We start from the raw sequence: 25,085 nt of genomic DNA on the forward strand, positions 1-25,085 counted from the left end.
AATAAGTTGTGCATCGAATAATAGTGAATTTTATGAGTGATGACGTCACTAAACATGTGATTAACCATCACAGATATTATTTGTTAAAATATTCAATGAAATCCCGAAGGAAATATGCACCAAAAAGTTTGTCAAGGAAAAGTTGATTCGCCGTAAGTTTTATATGTAATAACGAGTCCATTTCCTCGTCACAGACGCTTGTTCTGTTACAGTACGTATGCAGCTTGAGGAACAAGGTCGTAATTCATAATCTTTACAGTCGACCTCTCACAAACATCAATAATAAAACCGTCATAGTCGTAACTAATATCCGGAAACTGACCGTCAAACGGAGTTGTAAAAGTCGTGCGACTCGTGCGCGTTCGGTTTGCGCGCGAAGGCCGCACGAAGGGCGGGCGGCCAGTCAGTCAGCCCGCTGAACGCGCGAAGCGCACTTTACGTATTTTTAAAACTTTTTTTTTATTATTACTATGTTGCGGACTTTATTGATGGTCCTTTGCGTTGTGGCAGGTGAGAATGTTCGTTAGTGAAGTGCTGTGATGTTTTAAAAATGCGAATAAAAACATGTTTGCGGCGTTTTTCAGCGGCAGGTTTGCGTAGGTTTTTGCATGTAAACAATCTCGGTATGTATGAAAAGTTTCCTTTGGCTTTTGACCGTCAAATTCTGTATAATTTTCTCGGTTATTTTTATATCAAAAGTTTAGTTTTACAAATGCGCAAGAATCAAGATTAATTTCAATATTTTGTATAAGTTAAGCAGTAAGACTTTCGATCTAAATTTGTTTGTGAGTTTTGAGTTATATTTGTTAGTGAGTTAAATTCAGTGGTGACTGCGATAGAGAAAAACGGCCGCCGTCGACTGCGGCTCAGAATGTGAGATGTCATCTCTATTCTAATCTTTCAGAAGTTTATGTGAAATTCAGGCGATCTGCTTAATATAGTCGGTGGCGTAGGTAAGTTGCACCTTTATGCGTCGATGTTTCAAGGTCTTTGTTTCGTTTTTACATAATTCAGAATTTCTTATAAAAGTTGCGAATCACGCGTTTTCGACCTCGTGACTTAACTCGTGGACGTATTATTTGCATAGGTAAGTGTTTGTAACATGGACACAAGCCTGAAATTCCAATTAGCAACTTTACAAATACCTACCCAAAACGCTAGTCGACGTTATTTGCGGCGGTGAATTTTAACGACGAAAAACTCTGAAATTACGCATTTGATATACTTCTATATGATAGGTAGTTGTAGTGCTGGTGGTATGGATTTAGGCGTCAGACTTTCCTTCAAGTACATTTTTCGTACACTCCCAATAAACATCTAGCTAGATTTCAGCTAACAGAGCGCCTGTCCGACATTACTTTGCAATATTTTGCTAGAATCGCCCAGAGCACAGCACACAGCATTATGTATCTTCTAATTATATTACCGTGTACGCTAACTTTCAATCTATAGGCGATTCGCTAAAGGATTAACGTATTTTATAGAATTGTATGAATAACACGCGGCCCACTGCGCGCCACCGCGAAGGTATTTTTAACATTCCCGGACCGCCTCAAGGTTGCCCGAGATAATCTTATTCATCGCTATATGACCTAATTTAAGATATACACATGATTTTGAACTTTACTACCAATAAAGTGTTTTACTACCAAATGTTATAAAACTTGAAATCTACAGGATGCCTTATATAATAATTGGATGTGATTCAATTGAAGTCAAGTTCATTGCCGGTGCCGTGAAAAGGACCGCGTACGAATATAACCGTTGTCGATGGATGACGGTCGAGTAGTTAATTCCCGGTGTTTTACTGTTTACTAACATAGTTGGTATGTGTTCGCGACACCAAAGTTGGTTTACGATGTCAAATATTGGGTAATTTAGAGTAAACTATAATACTAATGTCGAGTTGTAGGTAGACCCCTTTAAGTGATGATGAATAACATTTTTGTGTTAACGACGCAGTACGCAGTAGTGACTTCACTCCAATGAATAGGTATTTTAAAGGTACCTAGTACTATTTAGTTTTCCTTGAAGGTTTTTTTACTTTTCTTTAACGTGAATTAAACAGCATTCTCGTGTTTTCGGATTTAATTTTTTTTGTAAATTATCGCATTTAGGGCCTGAATCATACTATCTCGAACTTATACGCTAATTTGACTCCCTTCTTCCTTATCCTGTACCGGCTTTTTGCCAACCTTTGGACTCGACTCGACCGAGTCATCAAACCGTATGCGACGCTGACAGAAAACTGTCCCAACGACCTTTCTTTACACTCGCTTTTTCATTTTTATTATGTGTGGCCCATTTGACTCGAACCCCCCCTTGACTTTCTATGTATATCTACGTGCTTGCCACACCTCATAACTTCTAACCATAAATTAGATAAGTATCTTAGGTAACCTTTATAAAGTGTATCTAAATAGTTTGACTAATTATGGTTAAATGCGTCATTTGTAAAAAAGAAGATGTTGCGTAGAAGCCCAGCCCACGTAACGTAATACACTGAAATGAATCGTTACTGACGCAGATTATTTTGCGGCAGATTGCAGGTTTCCTTTAAACTTTTCTTTTATCGTTAATTTCTTTTAAGTATACAGTTTGCCGCGAACATAGAACTCGCTACATAATCCTACTTTCGTTTGAATCCCTTCTACTCTTGAACCTCCAAATATTATTATATCCAATCATTCGTAACTACGTCTCAGTAAAAAAATATCAACATTGGTTATATATACCTACATACAGAAGGTATCGCCAAAAACTACAGACAAGAAGAACTTCTCAAATAACCCTTAAATATAAAACCTCTCAGTTCGTTCGGTCAAAGTTCACTGTCCCGAAACACACCTGAAGGCACTTCCGTACTTCTATTCTTTTAACCATCCTATTACGAAACGGCACCACTAAAACTGTCAACACACATGCACATTAGTCGACGGATGTTCGCGCGGATCTACCTAAATGTGCATCAAAGAATCTAAAAATAGATTCGTCCTAATGGGAAACAAAAGAAAAATATTTTAGCGAAATGAGACTTCACTCGAAACTGTTGACTTAAAACTCGCTAACAGTTTAACGGTTATAAAAGGAGATGGAAGTAGCATATAGGTACTTAATAGCAAAAAAAATATACTTTTTTTTAGGCAGTCGTGTAAAAAAACCATTCTGCATTTTTGCGATGCGGCCTAGTCGTGTAAGGAACAAGCAATAGGTAAATAAATAGGAATTACCTACATCGGACATAATGAGTGACTCCTATGGTAAGCTCATGAAAGCTTGTATGGTGGGCACAGACTACACAGACACCGCATTATGAAACGTTTACAAACTTTGTAATAGGTACAAAGAGCGCGTGGTTACCAGACATATGTACATACAATTTTATTGATAATAGAATACTATCATATGTGTGGTGACTTTTGAATTGGTTTCAATGCTCCGTCTATTAGTTGAGGTGCTCTGTTATTGTAGGTGTATAGGTGTGCTTTGAAAGCGTCTATTTTGTATACCTATTTAACTTTTCCAGCGAGCCAGCAGTTAGAAATACCAAAGTTCTCCGTGCCAGAAGCGGTGGAAAAGGGCAGCGACGCCGAGTTGATATGCGAGCACGATGGCTCGGAGAAAGTATCCATAGTGAAGTGGTTCTGGAATCAAGATGGCGCGGAGAAACCGGTGCAGATATACCAGCGGGCGTTCGGGGGCGAGAAGAAGATCATCATACCGAAGACTGAACCGCTTCTTAATATCAGTAAGTAGTTAGACATGTCAAACTTCTCATCCTATTGGCATTGGAGAAGGCAAAGACATATGTAACTCCGTATAGACGGATAAAGTCTAAGAAAAAAACGTACCTCAAAGCCCTAGAGAAAAAGGTACGGTGGCCTAGATGGCGTTACACCTCTGGGGAACGCTCGGCTAGATGGCGCTAATATTAATATTTGACATTTTAACACATATCAACCTAACAATATGGGCCAAATTGTCAAAACTGAGGTTCAAAAGTTTTAAGCTTGTGTCGAGAGATGGCAAGTCTATGCACTGTTATTACACATTTTACTTTGACAGTAACTCTCTATAATACTCGATCCTCTTTGGAGAAGGCCAGAGATATAGTTGCTATGAAAGTGCGATGGCTTAGAGAATCGAATAGGGATGACGATTACATACAAAATGGCATTCTGTTTAGTCCGTCAGTTAGATCGTCCAAAAATACTGAACATATATTTTTAGCTTTTTCTAATTAATGAAAAAATACAAAGATATAGAGCATCAGACTTCCGGAGTGGGGCTAGTGACGTCACTTCTAAGTAAAAATTGTACCTAGGCGAGTGCGAAAACTGGTTCATTTGTTGTCGTCGAAATTTCGGAGGGCCATCTATACTGAAAACCGTCGTACGATACACGTGCAAAAAGGAAATTCGTAACTCGTGTCGATTTAAAACACGACCGAAGGGAGTACTTTATCGCCACTCGTTTCGAACTTCCTTTTTTAGGGTTCCGTAGTCAACTAGGAACCCTTATAGTTTCGCCATGTCTGTCTGTCCGTCCGTCCGTCCGTCCGTCCGTCCGTCCGTCCGTCCGCGGATAATCTCAGTAACCGTTAGCACTAGAAAGATGAAATTTGGTACCAATATGTATATCAATCACGCCAACAAAGTGCAGAAATAAAAAGTGAAAAAAAATGTTTTATTAGGGTACCCCCCCTACATGTAAAGTGAAGGCTGATATTTTTTTTCATTCCAACCCCAACGTGTGATATATTGTTGGATAGGTATTGAAAAATGAATACGGGTTTCCTAAGATCGTTTTTTGATAATATTAATATTTTCGGAAATAATAGCTCCTAAAGGAAAAAAAAGTGCGTCCCCCCCCCTCTAACTTTTGAACCATATGTTTAAAAAATATGAAAAAAATCACAAAAGTAGAACTTTATAAACACTTTCTAGGAAAATTGTTTTGAACTTGATAGGTTCAGTAGTTTTTGAGAAAAATACGGAAAACTACGGAACCCTACACTGAGCGTGGCCCGACACGCTCTTGGCCGGTTTTACTCACTTGTATCATAATGTACTATTTATCGTATGATTTGTATGTGAACAGCGTTGATAGAAGAGGACAAGCACAATCTGGCGCTATGGGACCTGCAGCCGGAGCATTCCGGCACTTTCGAGTGCCAGGTGGAGGAGGAAGCCAACTTCATGGAGCGGAGGATCGCCTCACCAATGGTGGTGTACAGTAAGTATTACCAAATACTATATAAATAAAGTCGCCGTCAATAGAATTTGTGAACAATGTAAACAAACCCTGTAGTCAAAATGTCTTTAATTTCCATTCTAACTCATCAGATACTGGCTAAATCCATCTGGTTTAATCAATTCATATCTCATTATGATCCTCAAACTTTAAAATAATAAAATTGTGCTAGAATATTGATATTTTATAGAATGGTTTCTTTACATTGTTGACAATTTCTATTGACGGCGATTTTACGTCCAGCTTGTGACGTTTCCCATACAATGAAGCAGCAACGAATGCAACGATTTTAGCAGCGCCATCTAGCGGTACGAGTTGTTCAAAGTAGTTTGTCGGTATAGGCGTAGTACGTAAAACAACACAAAATGCGATTACTTGATCTACTTTAACATTTTTAGACGGAATAAAACAAAGAAATAAGAGTGTGTGACTTTTTTTAATGTTAAACTGTATGAACTAAACTATTTTGATCAACTCATGCCGCTAGAGGCGCTAGTATCGCGTGTTCCCAGCTTTTGCCCCAAGCTGTACGTATTAACTCGTAGAGTTTACATAGTATTTGGTATTACCAAGAACGATTTAATTGGCTACGTGCACGACAATTACGCCCACTACCATGTGAACCTGAAGTGGAAAATGTCAAAAAATGACATGTAAACAAACATTATATTTTAAGAGTTTTGAATGATTCACGGTTATTTTCATTAGACTTCAGTTTTCCGTGATCATGATGCATGCAACTGCGTCGAAATATCGGGAGCTCGACAAAAATCAAAAAGGTAATCACGGTCTATATCCCGGTCAATATAAGTCTAACATTATATTTTAACAATTTTTCGTTAATTTTAAATAAATCGAATAACAAGAGCTACTATTTCAAGTGTAATTTAGGTAGATAGATTATAAAGACATGGATATAATACCAAAAATCAGTTTCCAAAGCATTACTTACGGTATAAACTTCCAACCCCAGACTACAGAAAGAGTCAATAAATTGGTGCTGGCAGGGCATATAAGGAATCTTGAAGAACATAGGAGTAATGGTACAAGTTCTTCGAGCTAGTGATATGGTATTCGCTAAACCTCCGTCCCGTTAATGCCATATAAAACAAATCTAAACGTAAGTACCTAGTCATGTCCGCGGCCGCAGAAATATCCAACACGGGGCTATTCCCAGGCTAGGCCTGAATCTTAAAGCATAATCTTTTACGGTAGGACAAATACTAACAGACTATTGAACAATATTAGGTAAACAAAGCATAAATATAATTTATTATAATGTTTTATTTTGACATGTCACTTACGTTTTCTCTTCACCGTAGCTATCCATTTAGTTCTTTGAACCTATTTCCAGTGTGCTCTAAGAAATGCATAGAACGTGCAACGACTATTTATGCCATTATTTGTACAATTAACAACGAAACAACATTCGATGCCCCATATCAAACATTACATAGTGTTGTGTTCCTGCCGGTGAGTAAGGCTGCCAGAGCTCAACGAGGGTATGTGCTGATGACGGGAGGACTTACGGAACTAACTTGTTCCGTCTATTGTCCTTTGAGTCGTCGGCAACCCGAACCGTTTGATAGATGTTTGAGTTGCAGGCGTCCACAACAGGCGGGCCGTATGCTTGTTTGCCACCGACGTAGTATAAAAAAAAATAACAACGAAACAACATTGATGCCCCATATCAAACATTACACATTGTATTGTATTGTATGAGTTTTGATAGATGACAACCACAATCAGTGTCGATTTTGACCACCGCAAGAACTGCGATCGCTTTGCTTACCCCCTCCATGCACTTCGCACGAAGCCAATACTGGACTGACAAAGCCCATACAAAAAAGCATACCCCTGAAATGTATGGGCCTTTTAGGCTTAAAACTAGAAGGCGCCGTTCGCAGCCTGGAAGTAGCCAAAATCATATTTTCCCCAAAAAATTTTACGTGTTTTTTCTTTATTTTAAAATCATGATATCACGTCAATACACATTTTGACAAAAATAAATTTGTAGGCATCATCAGTGTAGTTAGGATAGTATTTAATAGGTGGCGCTAAAACATCGAGATAAAATTCTTAGTATGAAGTATGTGTCCTATAAAAATAATCCTTGATATTACCAAAGACATTGTGTTTGACATCTTTTGCAGGCATAGGGGATGGGCCGAAACTATCATTTGAAGGCGAGGAAGATGTGCTGGTGGTGTGTGAGGCGGCCGGGGTCGCGCCGGAGCCTGAGATCACTATCACCTATGGCGAGTGAGTAAATACGGTTTTCGTAGATTTCAAACGTTTTTCTTTTTAATTTATTTACCCGTGTGGTGACGGGTTAAAAAATTCACATCCCTCACTTCCCGCGGAAAGCATAGAAGTCGACCGTGGAATCTGGGTTGAAATATGGTGTTTAACATGTCACTGCAATATTATAATTTCATCTTAATCGGCAAACATGGCACTGAAACTTGAGCAGTTTCATGTGTTCTGCCTACCCCTTTTCAGATAGGTACTTTCTTCTAGTCAAATCAGTTTCTTTTTAAGAATTGGCAAAACGAATTGGAACGAATTGCAAATGTGGAATTAATAGAAAAATGAGTCACGACAACACGAGTGACGTCACGGTCATGCATAATTGACTTTATCTTTCCGTCCGACTTCTTAAATAGAAATTGAATTTAAAAATAACTACTATTCATGTTTTCTTATCTTTATCTCATGGTTTTTTATGCAAAGTATAAAATATTTTATAAAGAAATAAAGAAAGAAGAAAGAAAAATGTTTCAATTGCACATTATTTGCACACACATATCAACCTAAAGAACAAACAATAAAAATATAAACAGACTATGTGTATGTGAGCAAAAAGGATAAAACTCAGCATTGTGCTCCAGCAGCAGCAGCTGCAGCACTGATTTTCAGATTGCTCGTTGTTGGTGACAACCGACTTATAAAGGGTTAAAGCAATGTCACAGGCCAAAATAATCCCATTCCAGCACTACATTGAACACCACCCTCCTAGAAGGCCCAGTGGACGGCCTATACAACGTGTCGACCAACGCCACCCTCGCCCGGCAAGACATCGAGGGCGTGGAGGTCTCCTGCAAGCTCTCCTTCGACAATGAGGCCATCGCGTCCGAGCTCTTGCAGGTCGCCGATATGTACCACTCGGGTAAGTCAGCTGCAACTCTGTTAGCTGGGGTTTGAAGGACCTTACTGCTGAAAGAATACTCGAAATACGATGATTTATGGAATACTACCTTCAGTCGCGTTAAATTTGAAAATTGCGGAATGTTACAAACTTCCACTCCCAATTTTAGGGAAGTGGGGGGTTGAAAGGGACAAAAAGTAGCCTATGTCACTCTCCATCCCTTCAAGTATTTCCACTTAAAAAATCACGAGGTCACGTAGTCACATAGGTCCATCTACAAGTGTGTGTGTGTGTGGGTTCAAAAACTTGTGACAGGCGTATTACAAATCGCCTGGCATGTCCGATCTCCTTCCTTCCTATGTCTGTGGTGTCTATATATATATGGCACTTAGGCTGTCAGAATATATTGGATTTTCAAAGGTCTGAGAAATGCTATTTCGCCACGTTTGTTTTAAAAAACGCAGCGAAAATTCATAATATATCTAATCGATTCCTACAGCAGTAAGGTGTTTTAAAGTAGGTCATTAGGCAACCGTTAAATTATTTCAGGTTAGGCCGATACACTATCATATGTTTATCATTGAAATATGATCATAGGTCTGTAATGAATGTCTGTATGTCTCCCTTTTTCTCCAACGTGAAGAAAAGGGATGTCATGTTTGTTGATGACGGCCTCTTTACGTATTATATACTTTCTACCTTTATACTTTTTCTACCTTTTTTATGATATTTTTACATGTCATAGATCTGTTCTGTCACCTAATGTCTAACAAAATAAAACCATACTAGTGTTTGCAAGACTTCTTTTTATTAATATCTCAAAAATACTTAATAGGAGTTCAACAGCCCACAAAACCATCATTGGTCCTTCGAACCGGATCCAATGATGGTTTTGTGGGCTGTTGAACTCCTATTAAGTATTTTTGAGATATTAATAAAAAGAAGTCTTGCAAACACTAGTATGGTTTTATTTTGTTAGACATTAGGTGACAGAACAGATCTATGACATGTAAAAATATCATAAAAAAGGTAGAAAAAGTATAAAGGTAGAAAGTATATAATACGTAAAGAGGCCGTCATCAACACTCCCCACCCTAGTGCGCAGACTAGCACTAATCAACTAATGGTACAGGAGCCACGCGCGCCACCGACCGGCGCAGTACACCAGTAGCGGTGCTGACATCGACTACTCTGATACGACCATCTTTTCCAGGCAGGACACTCTTTATGAGGCCCCGTGGCCAAACGTTTCGAGGTGAATCAGGGTCAACAACGAGCACAAGGTCACCGACACTCAGTGACTTTTGCTCCTGTTGCCACTTCTTTCTCGGTATTAAAAGTGGAAGGACCTCCTTCATCCAGCGTTTCCAGTACATATCGGCCAATCGCTGCGCTATTCGCCATTGCTTTCTTAAAGCTAAGTCATTGGTCCATCGCAGCCGTCCTAGTGTTATGTTTTGAACCGCGCACGTAAGTTATGAGCTACAAAATGATTCGAACACCTATTAAGACACGAAGTCTTGCTCGCGCAGAGCGCGATGCAAAAACAGATGTCATTAGACCATCTAAGTCTTCGCCCCCGCACTCCATGACCATCCGACCTGCGGACACGACGTTCGTCGCCGGTAGCAGCCATATGGAAACACCGCAGCACATCGATGTGCCGCACCCGCTACCAGCGCACAGCATGTTGTCAAAGTCTTCGTCTGCCCTAAGGAAAAGGTTGGAATATGAGCGCGCTATTGAAAAGGCCAAGATTGCTAACGAGTTGATAGACCTGAAGTATGAGGCTGATCTAGCCGACCTAAAGTCCGAGAAATACAGTTCACACCAGAGTGGTATAACGTCACGTCACAGCTCTCACATTAGTAACGCTAGCAAGAGCACACGTCAAAATGTCGAAGACTGGATAGAGCGAAGCTCGCAAGAACTTGATCCGTTGCAGCGCGCCCCCGAGGATGTTGATAACCCGCGCGACTGCGACCAGCCGGCAGCTCCCGACGCCGACTCGAACGGTACGATCAAATTGCTTGCAACTGCAGTTAAAAATTTGACACTCGCTTCCACTAAAGATAAGTCACACGACAACATTTTGAGCCGCATGTGTATGCCGCGAGATTTACCCAAATATTCCGGCGATCCGCTCGAATGGTTACAATTTAAACAAGCGTTTGAGGAGTCTACTGAAGTATGTAAATTTACCCCGAAGGAAAACTTATGGCGATTACGTAAGTGTTTACATGGACAAGCTAAAGAAACCGTGTCAGCCCTGCTTATGTCCGCCGCCTCGCCTGATCGCATCATGGCGACACTTGAACTTCGTCACGGCGACCCCGAATGTATAATAAGCAGACTTATTCACGACATTAAGAAGCTTCAGCCCATGTCCCAAGAGTACCAGAAAGACATTGTCAATTTTTCTGTCAAAGTTCAAAACTTTGTCGAGTCTGTGAAGGCAGTGGGGCGCGAGGAGTATGTACAAGGTCTCAGTATTGTACCACTGCTAATTTCAAAGATACCACCAGTCCTTGTCTCTAAGTGGTCTGACTACAGCTTCCCATTAATTAAGGAGGGAGGAAAGTCACGATTGTCTATTATGTCCGATTTTCTGAACACAGAAGCTGTCAAGATCGCTACGACTGCTAACGTCAATCTAAAAAATTATCGCCCTGAGCAAAATAAACAAAAGCAACACGATACTATTACGAAAGTTGCACCAAAAGCGCAAGCAATACTGTTGCAAACTGACCAACGTGACAACACAGAGAAGAACGATAAGTGCTCATTTTGCCGCACTCAATATCATGAGTTGCCTGATTGCAAGAAGTTTAAACGCGCCTTACGTAAAGACAGATGGCGCCACGTTAAGAAGTATGGACTTTGCTACAAATGCATATCGCAACGTCACGATCGTGAGACTTGTTCTGCCCCTATGTGCGACAAGGATAATTGCGGAGATGCACACCACAGTCTACTGCACTACGAATATATCGGCAAAGACGGCGATACTTCAACTTCTCGCCCCGTCGATGTAAATGTCAGCGCCTTGCCGCAACCCGAGTCAAACATAGTCACAGAGCCTACAACATCGAGTTCTACGTCATCGCCTGTAACTGAAGCTGCGACATGCTCCATAGACACTGAAAAGCATGTACTATTGAAAGTAGTTCCTGTCAACATTCACGGGCCGAACGGCGTGTTTAGTACGACTGCATTTTTGGACGACGGGTCTACAGTTTCATTACTCAGCGTGGAGCTGGCGGCGCGCGCCGGCCTCTCCGGCCACAACGAGACCATGCGCGTGTGCGGCGCCTGGAAGGACGACGAACTCGTACGCGAAGCAACTGTTGTTAATTTACGTATTTCTTGTATTAATGGTAGTATGCATAATTTAAATGTACGTAGCGTTGATCAATTAGGTATACCTGTACAAAATGTCAAATTAGTAGATTGCGACAAGTATGAACATTTGAAAAAATTGAAAAATCAGCTTCCTTATGCTAAGATTTCTAAGCCTGAGTTGTTAATAGGTCAGGACAATTATAATTTACTTGTGCCTTTAGAATTATGTTTAGGGCAGGATGATGAGCCGTCAGCTACACGTACCCCCTTAGGTTGGTGTATACACGGGCCGGTACACGTGCCACGCGCGCCGCGGGCTGCACGCCCCGCGCACTCGGCGCACGCTACGCTCCACTTGTGCGTGGTGTCTGAGGAAGACGCCGTCGCGCACGCCCTGCGTGAGCTACACGACGAGGTACGCCGCTCGTTTGCGATCGACTCTTTGGGTGTTGCAGGTAAGCCTAGAGAGAATGTTGACGATGTGAAAGCGCAGGAAATTTTAGACAAGTCTGCAGTGCTCATCAATGGCAGGTGGTCAGTGGGTCTACCATGGAAGGATCCGCACGTCAGCTTGCCCGATAGTTACCCTAGCGCCTTTAAGCGGTTACAGGGTGTAGAAAAAAAGATGCGAGCTGACAAAGCTTATGGACTCAGGTACGAGGAACGTGTCAACCATTTGTTTGAAAACGATTTCGCTCGCGAAATGGCCGACACGTCACTCACGCCCAATACGTGGTATTTACCACATTTTGGAGTCGACAATCCTAACAAGAAAAAGCTGCGTTTGGTTTATGACGCAGCAGCTAAAAGTCAAGGAAAGTCCCTCAATGATTTTCTTCTAACGGGACCGGACTTACTCGCTTCCTTGTTCGGCATTATGGTTCGTTTTCGAGAGGATAGGGTAGCAGTAACCGGTGACATAAAAGATATGTTTTTGAGAATAAAAATCAATCCTGTAGATCAAAACGCCCTCAGATTCCTGTGGAGAGGTAGGAACCCCACAGGTCCAGTGAAGACATACGCGATGACGTCGCTGATTTTCGGCGCGAACTGCTCTCCATTCATTGCGCAGTACATAAAGAACAAGAACGCTAGCAGGTTCGAGTCTACGCTTCCAGCTGCCGTCGCTGCTATACACCACCAGCACTACATGGATGACTATATCGATAGTCTGCCGGACGAAGCTTCCGCCATCGAGATGGTAAAGAATATTCGAGATATTCACAGCGCCGGAGGTTTCGAAATCCGCAACTGGACGTGTAATAGCGCAGCCGTGCTCGACACTATACCTAAGGATGTTTTAGGTGATACAGCTGTGAAGTTAGGACAGGACGAACATGACGATGGTGAGCGGACTCTTGGTCTGATATGGTACCCTGCTAAGGATGAACTAGGGTTCGATGTGTCATTCAAGCGCATTCCTGATAGCGTCATCAAAGGCGAACAAAGACCTACCAAGAGGGTTATGCTACGTGTCATTATGTCAATCTTTGACATTTTCGGGTTTTTGTCACCTTTCACTACACAGGGTAAAGTTATCCTGCAGGACACCTGGCGTCTCCATATCGACTGGGACGATGTTATTCCAGACGAATTATATAAAAAATGGTGCAGTTGGTTGGAATTACTGAAACTTATTGGAGAAATTCGTCTGCCAAGATGGTACCAGTCGTGCGCTGTCAGGTGCAAGATGGGAGAAGAATTGACAGCAACTCTACCAGGCTCTTCTGTTCATGCCGCGACTCAGCAAAGCTACAACGACTTAGAGCTACATCTATTTAGTGATGCCTCACTTAAGGCTATGTCAGCTGTCGCATACTGGCGTTGGAAGAGTAACAACCAAATATTTGTCTCGTTTGTTGCCAGCAAAAGCCGCGTTTCGTCGGTGAAACCTCAAACTGTGCCACGATTGGAACTCCAAGCTGCGTTGTTAGCAGCTCGACTTGCTGACTCGCTAGCGAAAGCACATCGTTTGAACATCACTCGGCGGCACTTCTGGTGTGATTCAAGTACCGTGCTACACTGGATAGGCAACAACACTCGTCGATACAAAACATTTGAAGCTAACAGACTTGGCGAGATCGACGAACTGTCAAAACCCTCTGAGTGGAGATATGTACCCACAGGACTGAACGTGGCAGACATTGCCACAAGAGAAACGTTCAATTATCAGTCTTTTCTCAACGAGTGGTTCAAGGGACCTGAGTTTTTGTACAGCGATGAGACTTTCTGGCCAGCGAATGTCCTGGAACCTGAAAATGAAGTCACTGCTCAAGCTTGTATGACCATAGTACAAAACTCACGTACATGTTTCCCGGTTCCTGACCCTGAGCGCTTCTCCTCGTTTCTGCGAATTCTGAGAATTACTGCTTGTGTTCTAAAGTTTATTTACAAATGCAGAGAAATTGTCCTTGATGACTACGCCCTGATGCAGAAGGCAAAACAACTAATCCTGCAGCAGGCTCAAGAAGATTCCTTCGCTAGTGAAATACAAGCAGTCAAGGCGGAAAAAGAGTTGTCACGCGATAGTCGACTGAGAAATCTATCTCCCTACTTGGACGAGAACAATGTCTTACGCGTAAGCGGCCGCATAGATGCTGTTTGCGACGTATCCCTGGAAGCTAAAAGACCCATTATTCTTGACGGGCGACATCCTACTACTCGGCTCTTGGTCAAGCACTACCATGTGAAGGCTGCACACGGACACCAAGAAGCGGTAGTGAATGATCTAAAACAAGAATATTGGATAATCCAGCTTCGACCTACCGTGAAAAATGTTGCGTCTCGTTGTATGCTCTGCAGGTTAAGAAAGGCTACCCCTCAGGTGCCTCGGATGGGTGACTTACCTCGAGCGCGCATGGCGCATCATCAACGTGCTTTCACCTTTTGCGGGATCGACCTGTTTGGGCCTATGGAAGTCACCGTAGGCAGACGTCGAGAAAAACGCTACGGCGTTTTATTTACCTGTCTAACTGTTCGTGCGGTCCACATAGAAGTTGTCCACACACTTACTACGGACTCACTGATTATGGCACTTCAACGTATGGCGTCTCGACGTGGATGGCCGTCGCACATTTATTCCGATAACGGCACGAACCTACGCGGAGCAGACGTCGAACTGCGAAGATCCATCCAAGAGCTCGACAAAGAGTATCTAAGGGCCGCTGCTCTTAACAATCAAGTTCGTTGGACCTTTATACCCCCGCCAGTCCCCATTGGGGTGGGGCGTGGGAACGCTTGATTCGTACCGTAAAGCGATCTCTTCGTGTCATTTTAAAAGAACGAGCGCCTCCAGACGAGACTCTGAACACCCTGCTAGCGGAAGTGGAAGGGATAGTCAACGGTCGACCATTGACACACGTGTCGGTAGAACCGGGATCATCTGAATCGCTAACGCCCAACCATTTCCTTATTGGTTCTTCATCCAGATTGCCAGTTCATGGCGTATTTGATGATTCGGACTTAGCTTTAAGAAAGCAATGGCGAATAGCGCAGCGATTGGCCGACATGTACTGGAAACCAATGTTGCCTATGATCATATTTCTATGATAAACATATGATAGTGGACTATCGGCCTAAGTAAAGTGCTAAGTCATCAAACGGGTCATAACGCCTCGTGGTCATGGTAGTTTGCGTAGTTACTTTATTGCAGGGGTCTCTAAACTATGGATTATGGGCCTGCACTTCCAAAAAAATCCAAGCACATTTTCAGTAAGTACTCTAATCGATCCACATTTTTGATTTTCCATGGCAAAAAGTCTACACAAAGTTTTTCCCTCAGGTTCATAAATTCGGAGACCCCTGCACTATTGGTGGTCATTCTCAATAAATATGTCTGCAGTCAAAATGTAGTGATAGAAAATGTGTGAAAATAGTCGTAACAATTAGACGCACCGCAGACATATTATGAAAATGACCTTGAATGACGCTAGAGCATGCAGTAACAGCATTTGTGATGGGCTGCTTGGCTGAGTAGGAATGTATTTAATATTTTTAATACAACTGTGATGGAGTATGTCTTTATTCTCTGAGAATATGTCTGCGGTTGCATCCATTTGCTGTGATTCTTTTCTTTCAAGGGTGAACAAGCATCTTCTGGGCAAGCTCACTCCATCGTAGGCCACGTCTTTGCCTTGACCAAGAGTAAGGCCGGCAACAGACAGTCTTAAAATTAATAATCTGAAAAAATCATAATCTTACAAAATCAGATCGAGTGCACGGAGTTTCATACAAATCCGCGACTCTTGTCGACGTCCACACACACTCTTGTTTTTAAGATTATGAATTTTCAGATTGATCTGACAGATTGCATACAAGTCTTTTTTTAAGATTATGAATTTTAAGACTGTGTGTGGCGTGCCTAAGCCCATTTATAATTAAAAAAATATCTAGGTAATATTTTGTATGACAGCGGCAATTAGGTCAGACATATTTTTTTGAGAATCACAGTCAATTGTGTAGCCTATGTTTTGAAAAGGTTTTAAAGTGGTAAGTATAATTTAAGTTTATAATTTCACGTTAATGCATCATCATGGTTAATGGTAATCTTAGTAATCTGCCGACAAAAGCGTAGAAGATGCGTTTAGCTGTTGCTAATTGTATGGTACATTTATAGAATAAATCTACCATATAATTGTACAAACTATATGTTAGGTATTTGTTAGTAATGTGCCCTTTATAGCTAGTTATTTTAGTGGTGCTTTAAAGCAAAAGAATATGGAACTGCCGTTTTTCTAGTTGTTACAATGCCATATTGAAAGGCTCAAAGCAAAACACAACATGACAACACAAATATCTATAGGTATAGTTACTTTGTGTCTGTACCTATACCAAATATTTTACGACTAGACTTATATTGACCGGGATATAGACCGTGATTACTTTTTTGAAATTTCGGGAACTCGACAAAAATCAAAAAGGTGATCATGGTCAATATCCCGGTCAATATAAGTCTAATGAAAATAACCGTGAATCTTTCAAAACTCTTATTTTACGACTGACAGACGAGCTCCTATATTTTGCAAGAAACAAATTAAAATAGCTAGCTCTCGGCAGCAGCATGCGTCTAATCCGTGTGCACTAACGTGTTGTGGTGGCCAGATGGGTGGCTCGCGACCAGCACCGCCGCGCCGGACGACGCCACAGACTCCACGGAGTCCCCCGAGGCGCTGGGCACCGAACCTACCCGTAAGTGAACGGCGTCAGTGAACGAACAGCGGCGCGTTGCGTGAAACAAGTTGAGCGTGCTCAAAGCCTCGAACGGCTATGTCAAAAATATGCTAGTGCTAATTAACAAATTTAAGGTTACCTTAAATTTGTTAATTACATTTTACACTGTCCGGGACAGATCCAGAACAAGATGATTGAGGAGTTAAAGTCACTCGCATATCCTTTCGTAGATATGTGGCGACTGTCGAAGCCAAATCGGAAAGGATATGCACTCGTCATTAAGGCACTGGTCTGGTCCCATCAAAAGCGGGTAAACTATGAGCTATCGGCTATAAAAACGAACAAAAGATAGTTCCCGTGTAAATAAAAGAGCGAACGAGCAATTTGTAGCTCGTAGCTCGGCTACCAACTATAACTCGCCAGTGCTGTCATCGCGTCTTTTTATTTACACGGAGCGACTATCTCATACTCGCTCTTGGTGGGACTAGTGCCTAAACAATTCTTTTTTTCCTTGTAGCAGTATTCGAATACACGTTTTTGACAAGCTACTTGCATTTGTTTTACATCGACACCACGCTAAATGCCTCGCTGGTCGCCTTTCGCCCTTAGAGCATCCAGTTGACATTGACATAGAATAAGAGCCCACGACCAAAATTTTACCGAACTGCATCATAGCAATATGTCTGATTTGCAGACTGTAGTTGAATGATAGTTCTGAGATACCGGAAACATATTTTTCAGACGTTAGTGGTGTAGCGCAAACCCGTAAAATCACTTAAAAAAATTAAAAATGAGACAAAAAAAAATGTCTCATAGCAATACGTCTGAAAATCTTTTTTATTAGTAAATTTTGGTTATTTGATGCGAACAAAACAATTTTCAGACGGAAATGTGAACGCATTAAATTTTGAGACCTTTTTGAAAATGTTAACAAATTTTACCGATCGGTATCATAGCAATATGTCTGAAAATTGTTGGACATGATAAAATAAGTTGTCCACATGTGCAAAAAATTTATATCAGACAAATTAAATGTAGCACCTTCTCTATCAGACAACTTTTCGATACTCAGATATCATTTAAAAATCGTATTGAGGCATCTTGAATTCTCTGTTACAAACCAATGAATACGTTGCAACCCTGAATTTATTAGATGATAATTAACAAAGAATTTACCCGAAACCGTAACATTGAAGTTGAAGGACTGAAATAAATCGCACAAAAGGAAACTGGGATGAAGTTGAAAAAAAAAACGGTTTATTCAAAGTTACAAAATATTCTCGTATTCAATCGCTGTCGGATTCGGAATCGTCGTCTTCGAAATCACTCTCGACATCGCTCGGGAGATCTTCAACGTCCTCTTCTGTAAAATAAACATCGTTAGTAAAAATCACGAACTTATTTATGAAATTAACAGCAAAAGTCATGTAAACTGTACCTGTTGTGGATGATGATTTGTCGTCCAAAATAACGTTGCTCAACTCAGGTAGTTGGTTTCCAGAGAACCACGAAAACTGAAATCGTCCCTCGTCTTCATACCATCCATGGGAGTATATGCTACACTTAAAGTGTCTGAAAACAGGTTTTTGGTAATCATGGCAGCAATACGAAAAGTTAAAAAAAAAATTATCCGTATTGCTATGATACAGGTCGGCTAAATTTGTTGACATTTTCAAAAATGCGCTCAGGCTATGTGCTACGCGCAAAATGTCTGAAAACAAACTTTTTCGTAAAACAATTATAAAATCTATGTACATTTTCACTATCAGACGTATTGCTATAATACCGACTGCCTTTTTTTTTTGACACAGCAGAAATGGCCTCCCACGCAGTTGCTACACTTTCGACCGTTACTACACACCTAGTCGGGTTCAGAATCATACAATCTAACGATTTTATAGGGTTTTTGCCGTATTGCTATGAGACATGGTTTTGGTCGTGGGCTCTAGTACTAACAGTGACACCCTTAGTTACCAACGACACTTAACTTTTTTATACTTTGAATTATGAAGTTGTCTGAAAAGATGATATTTCTTATCTCATTATGTTATTCAATTAAGAGTGGAAATTAATTTAAGTAATTAAGATATTTAATGGTATTAAAATAAAAACATTTAAAATTGTATTATTAATAGTGTGGAATCAGCCAGAAATTTCTTGTACAGTTTATCCATGAATGTATTCTGAATTAAGTAATCTGAATCTATCATATTCACTAGCAGTAGTTAAGGTAGTTATTTCATACCGTAAAATAGTCACACATGTATACCTATTTTAAATACTTTCGATACCTTAATAATATCAATGTGTAGAATATGTACAATATGTTATTTTCCACAATTTATATTAACAAAAATTTTAAATTTTAAAACCTACATCATACACTCATTATATCTGACAGGTTATTTTATATCGAATACTTTAAATTCGTGCTTTGTTCTCTTAGTTTAGTGCTAACCTTAGTTTTGGTGTTCCTAGACTTGCTTGCATGGTTTAATGCTTGGTAGCACAAAAAACACACGCAACAGAAAGGCTCACATCGCTATATCATTATTGTATTATTAACTAACTATTACTTTAACATATTACTTCATTTATGATATAGGCAGGCATATACAATTATGGAAATTCAATTTATTAGTTTAGTATATGTAACATTATATTCAACTACAATGCACGAATGCACATGCATTACATTACATTTAGGTAGATTTTAGAGCCTGTCTCTCTGGGCCCACGTTGGGCGCCAAATATAATTTTATGAAAGTTGGCATATATAACTATAAGTACATGTATAATTCGAATGCCTACAATTCAAATTTGTGTAACATTTTAAACTATATACAATTAAGCTTGTCTTTCTGGTCCCGTGTTGGGCGCCAAATATAAACTATAACCTAATCTCTTATTAAAGATGCTGTAGATGCAACCACTCGAGGTTTACGAAAACGTAACACGTACAAAAATACACAACAATTATTATATACTCCTACTTAACTCCACGATTAATATTAGATACCCAGAATTTTTTTAGCATGTTATTTTTCGCAGTTATTACAACATACATATAATTCTCTCTACACTCTCTAATTTTAAAAGTATTGAGTCTAAAATTTTGATTAAGTAACTCTCTGATAAGCCATGTATTTAAGTTCAAAACATGTGACTTTAGCGTTTTTCCTTTCGAAATTCAGTATTCATTTAATTAGTATTTAAATTTATTTTGCCTTGTTTTCTTTTATCACGTGTTCGAGAAAGTGTAAGCTTCCTACCTTTTCTATTTAATGAGCATTAAAGGGTTAAGTTTATGTCAGATATTTGCGCGCTTTTAAAATATTAAAGCAGGTTCATTCATTTAATAAAATGTTGTTTGTTTACAGCGGACGGCGCCGAACGCACAACTGCAGTTTGGGCACTGGCGGCGCTTGTGACCATTCTACACCTGCAACTAATGTGATACTAACAATAATTTAATTTATATCATTACTTAAGTTTGTCGCTGTTGTTGAATCATTTATTTTTATAATAAATTTATCGAATACCTAATTGTTGTATTTTTTTGGTCACTATATTAAGATATGTTTTTGTTGAATTTCAGAGAAAAACTGCGAATCTAATATAGGCACGGCTATAAGTTTTCTTTCAGAAATATTTCATTGTCTTTAAAACTTCAAAATAGTATTAGATACATATTGTTATTTGATTTAGTTTGGGGCTGGGTTGATCTGTATAAGGACTGTAAGGTGTCACTCAATATTTATTATTTTCCGTTATTTATTTATTATTATAGCGATTCACACATCTGATTATCTAAAAATGCGGCCTATCGTTACTGTGGCGACACTTAAAGTTATAGAAGAGTAAATGCGGGACGGTGCGTCGCTCGGCGCATTTTTTGTCTCGTTATCTGAAACAAAAAAATATACTATACATTTCTGCCGTCGGTCGTCAAAGACATTCGTTTACCTTTGTAGTTTGGGGTTTCGTTTGAAGAGATGGCGTTAATTATTTATGTATAGCTGTTAAGACACACATGCGGTCGAAGCTATACTCACAATATCTCCTCAATGGGCAGTCAGTCTCTGCCCTTAACCGTGCCTTAACCTTTTCAACTTCATGAAGATAAACGCCACCTACATACCAAGGTCACGGACGCAAGCGAGCTGATTTCAACCTTATTGACTCATGAAATAAAATATGAACCTGCAACCTGCCTGCCTTAGAAATCTATATTATTTATGGACTCATGGTTCGTTAATATTTCTTATATGGGACTTTTGCACATTGTAATTTTTCCTCAGTCACCCGTTGACCACGAACGCTGTGAAGTGTTCGCACATTGTAATTTTTCCTCAGTCACCCGTTGACCACGAACGCTGTGAAGTGTTCGAAACGTCGGGATGAATAAAATTATAAATTAATTATACGCGATTTAATCCGTTTCCATAGTTTTATTTCATGAGTAACTATCGCGGTAAGCGGTAACCCTTCGGTTACATCTTATTGACTCATGCCAAAAATGGCACTTCGACGCCCTAATATTAATTAAGAAATTAAACTATATGCGAAAGTACGTGGACAGATACAGATTCGCTAGTCATCGACTTTTGACGTTGGCGTCTAGCCGTCTATGCTATCATTTTCCGTTGTCTTCTATACGTGACTGTGGCGGCACAGTATGATAAATAGTTCTATCGTACAGTATGGCCGCTCCCCGCTGAAAGCGGCACCGACCCCTCTTGGTTATACCTCACAGTTACCGCCTGTCGAAAACGGGACCAATCGACCTATCATATCTCTCTCACTCATCATACAAGCATGGTACGCGTTCAGCCGTTCACCTACACGGGCTTTGACTTTGTGCGTAGGAACGCGCCTCTTTTATATATTTGATCGCCATTGCCCGAGGTGTGGTGGCGGTCAAAGGATTGAAACTCACCTGGTACGTAGGACCGCATGGCTGCGTAGCCGGCGAGCGGCAGCTGTAATCGGCACACGGCGCGGCCGCGACGTGCGCGCAATCGTGTGTATGTTTCTGCAGAGAACAGCCCGCCTGAACGCCATACGCGCTGCTGCTGAGCGACCGGGGAACTGAAATGGTAACCACAAATCAGGGTGGCTAGCCGAATGGCACAAACGCTCACGAAACGCTCACGAAACGAAGCGCTAGTAGATATCTATCTCTATCGCGCTTGCGTATTGGCGCGACAGAGCCAGCGGCGTATCGCTTTCGTTTGGCGTCGGAGAAATGCCATTCGGCTACGGGGCCAGTACTTACTGTACTCCTACTGTACGTATATTGACTCTCATACAACTGTCAGTTATGCCAATGCTTGCTTATGAAAATCTACCTATTCAAAAATTTTAAAATTAAAGATAAGCTCCGTCATGTTATTCCGATCGAACAATTTGTGCCGTTTGGTGTGCCTCGGTAGAAAACTTTTTAATAGATGACTAATACACGTGGACTGTTTGCAAATACCCACTTATGAAAAGTCACGAATCCGCCAATCCGGGTCTGTTTGAACCACTTGAACAGTGATTTACTTAATTATTATTTTGTCGAATTAAAAGTACCTCCACCATTGTAAGTCAAGTAAAAAGTAAGCTGATTATAACTTACTGATTGTATTCTAGAGTTAAATCCGGTTGTGGATACAGCCCTCGAGCGATACATCTAATGTTCAAAGTATTGTTGTTGGCGCCATCATGCTGCACATCCAAAACAAACTCGCTCTCAGGACCTGAAAAAAGTTTCCTTCGCATAGAATAGACAAGAAGGTGGTAATAGTACTAATAGTAGATACAAACTTCGAAATCCGGCTCGAAGGACCGACATGGACATTTTTCTGCTCAGTAGGTAACTTTTCCATGGCTGATGCTATTTTTTTTAACCCCCGACGCAAAAACGATGGGGTGTTATAAGTTTGACGTGTCTGTCTGTGTGTCTGTCTGTCTGTGGCATCATAGCTCCCGAACGGATGAACCGATTTAGATTTAGTTTTTTTTTTGTCTGAAAGCTGAGTTAGTCGGGAGTCTTCTTAGCCATGTTTCATGAAAATCGGTCTACCATGTCGCAGTCGGGGGTTTTTTCAAAATTTTAATTTTGTGGTTAGGTTATTTAATTTGTGATGACTTTAATAGGCCTTAAAAATGATTGCTATGAGATCTATGATTTTAGAGCTGCCAACTAGTGTTAAATGTTTTGAATACCCTCATTTTGATATGACATATAGGGTAACTAAACTAAAATTACGTTATGTAGCATATAGTGAGAGGAACTAAAGGAACTGAAAACCATCGTAGTCGCGCTTGTGGCACATGTATCGCTCTGCCTAATTGCCGTACCGCTTGCACGATGCGGAGCGCGACGATGTCGAGTGCTCATCTCATAATAAAAGGTTGATCATCTCACAATAAAATATCTACTGACTGAAAACCAGCATCGTCGCAGTTATGCTTGCGTTGGCGCCGGAGTCGTGTCGGATGCGACACGTGTAGTCGCCACTTAACTCGGGAGTTGCTTGCACTATGCGCAGTGGGTGATGCTCTCGATTGCTTCCATCTACGAATAAATAATTGGTTTTATAAGTAGGAAACATAATGATATTATACAGGGTGTATTTTGATAGCGGGTCAGTAAGGGCAGCTATGAGATGCCGTAGTCCTACGTGATGAATAGGAATGGAATCGATTGGCATCATAAAAACACCATGTGGAAAAAAAAAAATTCATACAAATTGTATGGGAAAAGTTTTTCGCGATTTATGACTTTTCTAGCCGGAATTTTTTTTGGTCCCATACAAGCTTTTGATCCTTGATAGGAATGGGATCGATTGGCGTCAAAAAAAATAGTTTGTCAAAAATGCCCTTTTTCTCGCACCCTGTATGTTTTTTCCAAAATCTGTAAATGCCATTTTTCATCAATTTGAAAGCGATGGATGGTCCCCCTAGACCATTTTCACGTAGGACTACGGCATCTCATAGCTGCCCTTACTGACCTGCTGTCAAAATACACCGTGTATATTGATTATAAACTAAATGCCAGCAGGCAAACCAAACCAACCAAAAGTCTAGGTGCGTACTTGTGTAGTCGTGCGGATTTCAAAGTCATGCACCAAATCGTTAAAGAATACTTAGGTAATTGAACCTTTATAATCCACTTCGCTTCCATTTCAACCACTGCAGCTAAAAAACTTATAAGGTACAGCGGGGCAAATAATCTCGACTGGGGGGCAATTGTAACTAATCCATTTTTTTCCATTATTACACTATGATGTTGAGTTCTACATGTATCCACTGAACACGCGCCTACCATATATAACCAAACATTGTAAAACATGGAAAAAATGGACCATCAGTTACATTTGCCCCCCAGTCGAGATTTGCCCCGCTGAGCTTCAAAATGTTGCCAGCTTGCACCAACTCTGGTACCAGTTTGCCTATTCACTGCATAAAATAATAAATACTGACTTGAAACTTTATAATCCACATCCAAACGTCCATCCAAAATTCCACCAACGCTAGGCTTCGTCCCAGGTCTCCACTCATACACTTCGCTGCCATTAAACAACCACTGCAGAGTAAATTTATCGTCCAAGACAGTGTATTGGCAGTCCAATATTGCGACGTTGCCAGCTTGCACCAGGTCTGGTACCACTAGTTTGTCTATGGTCACTGTGTTTAGCATGTCTGAAAAATAAAAGTCAGGATAAATACAGGCAATACAGCATTGAATTTGAATTGACAGTATAAAGAAGAATCGATTAATTCCTCAATGCCATGTCACAACCTGTACCTGCTTCTAAATTCCACCCTAACACATACTTAGGTACCTACTTGGCGCGATGACCCAAAGTGACTATTGGCCTCCAACACAAAAACACGCCACTTTACGCGCTCCAGACCGACATCACGCCAGCCCTCGCCGCCGCCGAATTCACCGAGACCTGCCTCCACTCTATCTGACCTAACATATACATGTATTTGCTAACCCCTCCTTTTGGCTGTCGGTTAACAAAGACGTGATAGGGAACACATGAGTGCTTAAAAATAAAGTACTTAAAGTAAGTACTTACTTGCTACAAACAAAAATCCATTGGCAAAACTCCCCATCTCACTGGCCACCATATTCATTCACTTTTTAGTTCAATCCAATTAGTAACGAGTAAAC

The 25,085-nt window shown here is 40.7% G+C and overlaps 2 protein-coding genes across 3 annotated transcripts; one reads left to right on the forward strand and one right to left on the reverse strand.

The window, feature by feature from the left end:
* The first annotated feature begins 353 nt into the window (after positions 1-353).
* On the forward strand, positions 354-20,458 carry LOC125228550. Of its 2 annotated transcripts, XM_048133163.1 has the most exons (7): positions 354-510; positions 3,527-3,748; positions 5,101-5,235; positions 7,407-7,515; positions 8,247-8,422; positions 16,844-16,930; positions 20,293-20,458. In XM_048133163.1, the coding sequence occupies exons 1-7, from the start codon at positions 471-473 to the stop codon at positions 20,367-20,369; spliced, it is 846 nt and encodes a 281-aa protein (XP_047989120.1). In that variant the 5' UTR covers positions 354-470; the 3' UTR covers positions 20,370-20,458. The 2 variants fall into 2 exon arrangements, with proteins under 2 accessions (XP_047989120.1, XP_047989127.1); XM_048133170.1 differs by lacking the exon at positions 16,844-16,930 and having other exon boundaries at positions 355-510.
* A 200-nt stretch (positions 20,459-20,658) lies between these two features.
* On the reverse strand, positions 20,659-25,085 carry LOC125233230. The gene is made up of 6 exons (XM_048139151.1): positions 24,991-25,085; positions 24,386-24,604; positions 23,346-23,477; positions 22,536-22,656; positions 21,852-22,003; positions 20,659-20,819 (listed from the first exon to the last, which is right to left on the reverse strand). Exons 1-6 carry the CDS (start codon positions 25,046-25,048, stop codon positions 20,719-20,721), a joined length of 783 nt encoding a protein of 260 aa, XP_047995108.1. The 5' UTR covers positions 25,049-25,085; the 3' UTR covers positions 20,659-20,718.

This window comes from Leguminivora glycinivorella, chromosome 1, assembly GCF_023078275.1.
Source record: "Leguminivora glycinivorella isolate SPB_JAAS2020 chromosome 1, LegGlyc_1.1, whole genome shotgun sequence".
Taxonomy (NCBI): domain Eukaryota; kingdom Metazoa; phylum Arthropoda; class Insecta; order Lepidoptera; family Tortricidae; genus Leguminivora; species Leguminivora glycinivorella.